Source organism: Benincasa hispida, chromosome 9, assembly GCF_009727055.1.
Source record: "Benincasa hispida cultivar B227 chromosome 9, ASM972705v1, whole genome shotgun sequence".
Classification (NCBI taxonomy): domain Eukaryota; kingdom Viridiplantae; phylum Streptophyta; class Magnoliopsida; order Cucurbitales; family Cucurbitaceae; genus Benincasa; species Benincasa hispida.
The window spans coordinates 26,345,450-26,356,137 of NC_052357.1; the positions used below are offsets into that span (position 1 = coordinate 26,345,450).

General features: G+C 31.7%; 1 protein-coding gene across 1 annotated transcript; it reads right to left on the reverse strand.

Annotated features, from left to right (window-relative positions):
• Positions 1-5,753: 5,753 nt before the first annotated feature.
• Positions 5,754-9,741, reverse strand: LOC120085362 (F-box/LRR-repeat protein 17). The gene is made up of 11 exons (XM_039041310.1): positions 9,023-9,741; positions 8,410-8,511; positions 8,075-8,219; positions 7,806-7,990; positions 7,561-7,665; positions 7,179-7,276; positions 6,847-7,064; positions 6,705-6,771; positions 6,479-6,564; positions 6,230-6,325; positions 5,754-6,012 (listed from the first exon to the last, which is right to left on the reverse strand). The coding sequence occupies exons 1-11, from the start codon at positions 9,634-9,636 to the stop codon at positions 5,947-5,949; spliced, it is 1,782 nt and encodes a 593-aa protein (XP_038897238.1). The 5' UTR covers positions 9,637-9,741; the 3' UTR covers positions 5,754-5,946.
• Between the last annotated feature and the right edge of the window lie 947 nt (positions 9,742-10,688).

Sequence of the window (10,688 nt, forward strand, 5' to 3'; positions counted from 1 at the left end):
GTATATATATGTATGTATGTATGTATATGAGGACAATATAGGAATGGTTGAAAAATATAATTTAAAAAAGAGAATATAAAATTAAATAAAGGGAAAAAAATCACAAAAATTATGTACAAAACACAAGAGATATGATTTTAAGGACAAAATAGCCATTATAAAGTTAATGTCTAGTGATAATTATAAAAACGTTATTGACGAAGATAAAATTTAGGTAAAAATTTTTATAGTTGAAACATTTTCTAAAAATATATAATTGAATTGTAATACTTTTATTTGTATACAATGCATATAATAGTTATATAAATTTGATTTTATTAGGCTATAGTTGAAAGAAATCCATGCAAATTAGATTTTGATAAATTTTATAGCAATTTTAAAATTTAGGTTAGTTTACATCTTATTTAAAATTCGAACAATAAAATTTGTAAAATATATAATGACATTTAATTTCTGTAATCAGATACAAATATTTATTATTCTAAATATTAATATTCGGTTTATAGTAGAATTATTTTTCAACCAAAAACATCAATGAGTTTTATTTGCTTTCTTGTCTTTTTCATTTATTTTTAGGTTTGGGCTTTAATTATCATATTTTCCATGTTAGACTTTGGTATATATGCTAATACATTCAACATAGAATTACAAGCTTCTTTGGATTGCCTTGTAAAAAATGTATTTTTCAAAACGTCATTTCATTTAAATATTTTTTATAAAAAAATTGTTGAAAATTATAACTATTGTGGGTTTGGTTACACAAGTTTTAGTTTTAGTTGGCTATATGATCAAAGTTTTTCTACCCATTTTAAATGGTTATAAAAGACGATTATTAAATACTATATTGATTCAAATTTGAGTTTAAATCACTTAAATCAGTTAAGATTTTTTTTTTTTTTTCTATTTTGAATATGGAGTTAGTCGTTGCAGTTAGTTGTATGGTAGGTTGTCGAAGTAATCTAAGGTATTTTTGTAGTTGTTATATAATTAGAGATTTATACTTAAAAATTCAAAATTTTATATTTTAAAAGTTGATTTCAAGTGTTATGCTCAAACCAACTTATTCTACCCTCACATTTTATTAAAAAATGTTATTTTTTAGTAGTTGACGAACACTTTAAAAAGGAGGATGGGATTAGCCTAAATTTTCTCAAGTTTCCCTCTTCTTTTCTTCTTAGTTAGCTGGTTATTTTAAATTTTACCATATAACAAAAGGAGGGAAGATATGAAATAAGCAAAATAAATATTAGTAAAATATATTCTTCAAGATAGTGCCTCTTTAGGGAGTTCACCAGTTTTAGATTGGATCTCTTTTTTTTTCTTTTAATCCAAAGCTGGTGTTAGACTTGATAGACTATAATACCATATTAGACAAATATGTGGTTAAATCTCAAAATTAATTGATCACGAGATGGATACCTCATGTATCTTATATAGATTGAGTGGTATTTCTATCTTTCCAATGGATATGTCAACTTTTGTTTTGAGAGAATGTTTTGTTTAAACTTTAATTGCTTTTTTTTTTTTAATAATATGTGTGATAGAGAGAATCGAACCTCTAACTTTGAGATTGAAAATACAAATTCTATGGCGGTTGAGTTGTGCTCATTTTGACATAAAATTACTCTAACTAATTTTGTGTGAAACATTTTCGTAGCTTTTCATTCCTTTGGAATGTAGATTCATCCATGTTTTTGAAATAACGGCGAAGTCCGAATGTGGAAGCACAGATAGTTCCCAATTCTCAATTTTCACAGAATACAAAATTACAGAGAAACATATAATTATGCTATGCATATAATTTACAACATGCTTATAGATAAAAAGGAGGAAGAAGGGTTAGGGATTAAATTACCCTTGAAGAACAAGATCTTCACGAAATCTCTCCTCGATCTGTCACGAACAACTCGATGACGAACATCCAATGAGGACACCACCAAGCGGAGCTTAATATATTCTCTTTTTGGTAGAGGATTCTCAAGAGTGTGGGTTTTGATACTTTTGGAAGAGGGAGGAAGAAATTTTGAGAGGAAAGATTTTTATAGGAGATTCTTCTAGGTGCGTGCGTGTGCGTGCATAGCCTATAATTTTTGTATTGTATCAAATACAATATAACTCATAGTTTATAATTCTCTAAATCATTTGTAGTATTTAATATAAATCACATTTATACTAAATTTAATTATATGAATCAAATTCACATAATTAATATTTGAATCATATTATCAAATATTTAAATCCTCTCAAAATAAACTTTATATTATAATGTATTAAATACATTATATTAATTATATCATGTATAATTAATTCTCTTCATTAATTTGAACAATTCAAATTAATCAAAAAATTAATTTATAATAATCCCAGTTGAATTATAGAAGGAATCTTATGGATTTGTAGATTGAAGCTCCAATGGTACTTAAATAATTAATTAAATTACTCAATATCCATTAACTGTTGGTCACTCCATTAAAGATCCGCACTACGGATATATTTTTGTGTCTATTGGATATAACCATTCAACAGTGCGATGACCCTTCACCTCTGTAGTTACATCTAACTTCTTAAGTATCACTGATCTCTCTAATGAACAATAAGTCATAGTCCAATTATGACCAAACCCCTCTAGGGTCAAGAGAGGATGTGAAGCTACATTGTTCAAGCCTGGAAACTCTTAAAGAGCAATTTATCTACTTACCCCGATATTAAGAAATGAGTGAATTTCCTCTTGTGTACATGTGTTCCCAGCTCTCTAATCAGATGAATCCCCAAACTAATAGGCTTATTGAGCCGGCGATTTAGCCACTCTCACCCATACAAATCAAAGGACCATCTTCATAGGTTGAAGTTCACAACTCACTCAAGATTCAGGTAGGTCATGTCACCTATGGTCATTCTGGTGAAATGTAAGTCTCTACTATTAGCAGCATTATATAATGAGACTATTTATTTTGTGGTTCGGTCTTATACAAACCCTTTTGTATAGAACACCCCCGCTCACATGTCTCCACACGAAAGATCAAAATTAAATCATTTGTAGCACTTTACAATAATTGTAACATCTACAAAGCGAGTCATATTCATAGTGTTACCAGGATAAGGTATCCAGCTTTATCCATCTACTATAAATCATTTAAGTTATCATTTAAACATGATCTACCTGTATGTCTCTAAATACATGTTTAAGCTATAGAAAATAATCATGGATGTTAGTTTATTGGTTCTAGGGTTAATGTTACTCATGTCAAATAAAATATCTCATATTTTATTAAATAAATAAATCGTTTGTACATTATAATTACAAATTACATGACCCATGAGATTTAAGGCATCAACCCCAACAGTTTTTACATATTTTGTAAGGGTATTAGTGGAAGAATGTATAATTTTTAAAGCATTAACATTTACAAATCTTATGATGTCGAACGACTATATTTGCATTTTAAAAAATGTTGAACATCTAAATTTCTTTAAAACGAACCAAAATGCTCGACTCGACAATCATTACTTAAGTCCTGTTTCATAACATTTTGATTTTAGTTTTTGAAGTTTTTGGTTATTTTCTCCTAATTTTCTTGCCATGGATTTCACTTTTTTTCTAAGAAAAACTTGAAATATTAGTCAAAATATGATTATTTTTTTTTTAAAAAAAAAAAAGAAAGAAAAAAAGAAAAAGAAAAAAGTGAACAACAGAACATTACAACATAGAGGCGAAAATAAAGTTAAAAACTTAATTTCAAAACAATAATAAAATAATTATCAAACAGATGAATCTATATTTACACACCACCTCCCAACTCTTCCACCCATAATAGTTTGATCTATATCAAAATTCTTCCATTACACAATCTTGTAATTTCTAAGAGAGTAAACACTCTTTTGTTAAGTTAAACATCAATAATAATAATCTGGATCAATTTATTATGGAAGTTTAATCACTAAATAATGTTCATATTAGTGACTGATGGTTGAATTATTGACCAACAAATACCACACTAGTATTAATTAAACTTCTTCAACTATTTTTTCTCCTAGCCTCACCATGATTTACTTTCAATAGGTTTTGACACCTGTTGGTTTGCATTTTTTGTTTTTAATTTACTTTTTATCCTTCTCTATTTTGGTGACTTTTAGCTTATTCAAATGGCCTCAAAGTTTAAAGCACAAATTCTTAGTTCTTCCAACCCATCTTTTGTCTATCTATGAACAGGAAGAGAAATAGATCATTTGAGTACTCAATTATTGGCACTCTTATGAGCTTAATTGAGTAGAAGTTAGTAATTAAGCAACAGAACAGGTTGACCTCAAAAAGACCAATCCAAATAAAATACTTTGACATCTAAGTTTTCTGTTAATTGATTCCAGAATTAAATTATTAGTTTATTAGGTCCATCAATACCTTAGAATGTCTCTTCTTTAAATTCTCCCTTCTTGATCACTTTAGTTACCTTCTTAAGATTAGTTTAGTTTATTTTGTATCACAAATCGATCCCCTTACTAAAATTAAAACAAGTAAAAAAAAGAATTAGGATCTGTTTGATTCACATTTCAGATTCTGTTTATATTTCAAATTTACTAAATTCAATGAATATATGTTTCAGTCAATCCAAATTTTGTTTCTAAAAACTATTTTCGAATTCTGCAATCTAGACAAGGTAAATTCTAATAACAATATTTTTATATTTTTATTATATCTAAAATTTGTATTTTAAAATTTAAAATGCATAATTACATTAAATAATATTAAAAATATTTAGAAATATAATATGTCAGTTATAAATTCAATTCAATTTTTCTAAAAAAAATAAAACATTTATTATGTAATATATTATAAATTAAATTAAATTTCAAATTTGATCTTATAGTTAAAAGAAAATTAAAAGTTAGTCCATAAAATTTAAATTTTAATTTCTACGGTTTGAAAGAACTTCATACATAATCTCTATGATTTGTTAAACCCTTTTAAATAATCCCTACCATATAAACTATTTGTGAAACTTTTATCAAATCATAGGAGATAAATTCAAATTAATCATAAGACTTAAATTTTAACTCCTTCCAAACTTTAGGGATAAAAATTTCAATTTATCCTATAAATCATACATTATTACAAAATAATAATTTTACAGTTTTTTAATAATAATTCTCCTACCAACCACATATTTGAAAACATGAAATACAACTCTATTATTATATAATCCTTTGTTTTTAAATTCTCTACCAAACAGATCTTTAATAACCCAAATTCGAAGATAATACTCGACCTTGGTTGTTTTAAACCATACTCTAATTGAGTTTCAAATAAGAACCATCATTCTACATAATAAATCAAGGGATATATATCTAATGTACTTACTGGACTTCCATTGAATCAAGGCATTAGTAGTCTACAAAATGGCTTTGCCATATGCATCGATTAATCAAAGCATGAAGCTGATGAATCCAAGAGCCTCACCAGTTGAGGCACCATCAGAGTTTATAAAATCGGTCAAGAGGACTATCTCGAGCCCAAGAAATTATTCGAAGCTGAATAAATGTGACTGATAGTTTTATACTGTCGAGAAAGAAAACATTGTAGTTTGACAACGCACCCAAGAATTTGGAGCAATCACCTAGTGAAGGCCACCTGCCCTAAACTCACTTCTAGAACACGAGGAATCTCTCAAATCATATGATTATAAATAATTATTATTCTTTATTGGAAAAAAATGAACTTATAAACCTTGATAAATGTATGACTTGGCTCTGGGTACTGGACTCAGTTCTATACTAAAAAATATGGTTTTAAGAGAGTGGCAATGTTACATAGCGAAATGTTTATACAGGCGAGGCACTCTGCCTCTAACCCAAATGGCTGGCAGGTGCACTCTGCCTTCACTGGCTAATTCACAATGCTCAAATATTTTATCAGTGTCCGAGGAAAAACAATCACAACTTCTGAATTGTTCAAGACACAAGAATCTTACACTGATGGATTCCGACCTTTCTTCGTTTTGTATAATTATCGGATGACTGCCAACAAAAACAGGGAAAAGAAAGAAATTATATCACGTGAATTTGAATATAGGACTTCTTATAATGATACCATATTAAAATACTACTAAATTCGTTAATTACCATTAAGCGCAAGTTTATGCTAATCATGAAGGTGTATTAGATTTCTTTTTGTGTCTTAGGAACCACCTTTGTGTTTAGACCGCTATTCAAATAACTAGAAGTTCCGACTTACCAGTGAAACAAGAGGTGGAACTCTAATGCGTTTTGAGCCATCTGCCAAGCGTTTACATGAGAGTACGTTCTCCTCAGGCGCAGCAGCCTTATTAAGCTGAAATGGACAAAAGAAGTGCATATTAAGTTAACATCGGAATTCAAATCCTTCTTTAAGCAATCTACCATGTACATGGAATGTTCCCAATCTTCCAGATAACTAATCCTCAAATTCAATAGGAGATTAAAGTCAAGTAATCGATTTGTGTACCTGACTTCGAATAGCTCCAACCAATAACTCCTTGCAATCTGATGCGTGCACATTTCGTAAACCAGGGCACTGAAGTAGCAATCTCTCTGGAAGCATGAAAATATTTAATAATATTAGGTGTAGAACTTTTCATCAGATATATGGATTATAGTCACTTTCAAGGAGATATATGAATTATAGTCAGTTTCAAGGAGATCAGTTAAGGGGTAAAAAAAAAATAATTCACCTGGATGCAAATTTTTGCAAGAGTTCAGGTTGAGATCATCTAGTTGTGGGCAGTTAAGATATAGTGCCTGCATGTGAAGAACAGAATAAAAATGGAGAAAATGATGGCATATAGATTTGATAGGTAATGGCTAGAGTCTCACATCTAAACCGGAACAACCCCATAAACTCAGCTTTTTCAGGTTGTTGTGTTTGATGATCAGCTTTTGGTAAATGAGGTGAAACTTAGAGTTTGGCGGTTTTGATAACTCGTGATCACCAGTTTCAGATGTCGAATCCTGTGCATTAGGGTCACAAATAGTCATCCCACAATCCATGAGTTCAAGAAGTGGCAATTCAGCCGTTGCAAATTGTATGCCACCTGAAGAGCAGGAAGCAACTTCATCAGTAATTGGAAACTGAGAGCCAGCATAATAAAAAGTTTATACAAAGATGAAAAATTACACAAAAATCGGATATAAAGATGAGTGATTACTTGAAGTGACATTAGGACAGAGGGCAAGGAGAAGTCTAGACAATGAATCTGGGAAAACATTACAGATCATTCCTATGCCACTGTCACTGATGCTAGACCTGAAATCCAAATCAATGGCCGATTCAGATGATCTCTTTATACTAATTATGCCGTCAGAATAATTTCATATCAATAAGCTTGCTTCAGAGATTTAACTTTTAAGTAAGCATTTAAAAGAAAGAGATGATAAATTCTCCAGCAATTCACTGCAAGATCAGTTCTATTATCCACTCAAGCATGTGACCCTTAACATTGACTCCTTGCACCAATCACTTCAGCACTTCCTAGATTAATCTCAAAATTATAATGGCGTGTGAGATTAGTAAAAAACAAAAATGCATACCCGCTAAGATCAAGCAATTCCAAGTTTGGATAGCTTGAAGCAATAGAAGCAACTGATGCATCAGTGATGTCAGCTCCAAGAACAAGTGAAAGCATCCGCAATCCCCTGATCAATGCAAAAACAAAATAAGAATCCACAATAAACATTAATGAGAACAAAAGTTAACCCCTGAACATTCAAAAAAGGATGGAAGTTTACTTGGCACAAGCTCATTGCAATGCTAAATTAGTACTAGTAGGACAAACCTCAATTGTGCAGCTGTCAGTGCTAGTACTACAGCATGAGAAAGACGGACAGACGATATGTGTATGTTTTGTAATCTCGGACAACCCCTTCCCATGCCATCAACCATCGCAACAAGATCAGTGCTATCATTTTCTTGACGTGAAAACTCTAAGGAAATCTCCTTTAAATTGGGGCAATTGAAACCCTGTCAAAATAGTAGATGAATGAGCAAACTTACTTTTCTATCAGAGGTAGTCATTGTAAGAGATAAAAGGACAAGAGATATAACCATCTTAGAGAGGGAGCAAAGATCAGAAAGCCAAAGTGTGCCAAGACTTGATGAACAGAGGGAAAAACTCCCCAAACTAGAACAACCTTCCATCTTAAGACTCTTAAGACAACGTTTATCGGCAACAAATCGACCAAGTTCACCACTGCATATTACAAATAAAAAGAAATGGCCAAACATCAGTCATTGGAACACATTTTCTGTTATGAACTTCAGCTATCAGTATTCTTCTGATCATACCACTTTCACACAGTCATATATTCACAGATCAACAAACAGAACAAATAAAAAAAAATCAGTACAAAACAAGGTAAGACATATGTATACAGAATTACCCTGTGATGCGATTTATTGATGATTTAGACGTAGTGATCTCCAGAACTTCAAGATTAGGACACGAGAACGCAATGCAAGCCAACATCATCGAATCCAAGTCACTGCTACATCAAGAAACTCATATGTTAAAACAATCTGATCTTCAAACACCATCACCTATTAGTGTTCATTAAGGCCGATCTCTAGAATTCCATATAAATCTTATTTTTAGAGAATAAACAGAAGTCATCAAGAAAGATAAATAGTTACGAGCTAGCTAGCTAGTCAGTAGTTGCAAGCTAAATTTAGAGGAAAATTGTTGAACAAGAACAAGAAAGTCAACCCCATTGTATGACAGTGGATAAATTTGATCAGAATTTAAAGTCATCAACTACAAGTGCTATTACCATAAAAAAACCATGGAATAAAAAGATCAGGTCCTCATTTCGCTAGTTCGTCACAGATCGAAGCCCAAATCATTTCATCTACCTAATTTTTGTCACATTTAGTTCAACAACATCCGGATCCAGTTCATTTTTCACATTTCAATTAAACTCATTATCACATTAACTCATCAGAACCCGATCGTCAACTTAACCGATAGATCTAAACCGTCCAATCAAGAACCCTAACCTTTCCAATCTAAGCGAGAGGGTCACAAGTCCAGAACACTTCTGCAGCAACGAACCAACAAATCCAACCTGAGCCCTAGACGGAACTCTCAATCTCAACACCTCCGCCGCTCTCCAAATCTTCCTCGTCGTCGCTCTCCACCCCTTACAAACCCTCGCCGCCGATAAAATCCCAGTCGGCGGCAGCCTCCTCAGAACCTCCCAAAGACAAGTCGCAGGTAAACATCCAGAGGAGTCCGGATCGATATCGGGATAATCAAAGACCGGCTCAGCCTCATCGATATCGTCAAGGTCAGAATGGAAGCCGCTGCGGAGATCGTCAGCCTCGTCAAAGGAGAGAGCGCGACGGAGGTGGGAGTGGGAAGCGGGGTCAATAGTGGAACCGCGAGCGGAATTGGTAGAATCGGTGGTGGGAGTGGAAGTAGTAGCGGCGGCGGTGGTGGTGGTTGTGGTAGAGGTGGTGGAAGAAGTGAGGTTACAAACATGGCCTTTCTTGGGGAGACCACATCGGCCGCAGTTGTAGCTACCACGTTTCTTGCCGCGCTTGAGGTCAGAGTTGGAGATGGTGGCTGTGGCCGTGCTGGCGGCGGATTGGGGGTGGTGGAAGCGCTCCATAGCGGCGGCGGGGACTGGGAGAGAAAATGAGAGATTAAAAGAGGAATTAAAGGGATAAAAGAGAGAAATAAGAGAGAGAAAAGGCGCGGGAGAAAGGGTTGGATTTCGCGCGTTTATTTTGAAAGATTTCGGGGGAAAATGGAATTTATAGGTGGAGCGTGTTTGGGGTTTTTTTAGTGAAATTACCTAATTGCCCATTTCCGTTGATTTCGATGAGTTGGAATTTGGAGAAAAAGCATGTGACATGGATTCTTCTTTTTATTATTTTACTATTCCCTCAAATCTATCCGTTACTAGTTACTCTATTTTATTCCTTCTATTAAATTTTCATGATATTTTGGGTAATGATTTTAAGAAAAAAATTCAAAAAAATATCAAACTATTTATAAAAATAGTAAAATAAAATAGAGAACTTCCATCCGCATCTATCTATGATAGACTTCTTTCAATTTCTACCGCTATAGTATCAATGATAGACTTTATCTGTCTTTATCAAATAAGATTAAAATTTTACTATTTTATGTAAATAGTTTCCCTTATTTCCTAATTTGAAAACTTTCCATATTTTAATTGGTAAAACTGCTAAAAATATTTTTATTAGATAGATGTCTATCACAATTTATTATTAATAGATAGTAACATTTTGATATATTTATAAATAAATTAGTTTGTTTTTTTTATTTGAAAACAACCCTAATTTTCATAAAATATAAAAAATAAAACATAATTTCAATATTAAATACTTTTAATTACTTTTAAAATATAATTTACTTATTATTAATATGAAGTTCTTATATAATTTTTCTTCCAAAAGTTCCAATATCAACCTTTTATTAACATTTTCATAAAATTGAGATATCCGCATCGTTTTTATTTTTTTTCTTTAGGTTTTGGTTTATGAAATTTGGTGTTTGTTTTATTATTTTCTTTTTTTCAATTGTTGGACTTTTCTTGAAATGTATGTCCTTAGTTTTTCAATGTTAGGAAATATAGTCATTCTGTCTTTGTCATTTGTTTTGTAATTGATTAGATAATATGCATCTAATTTACAC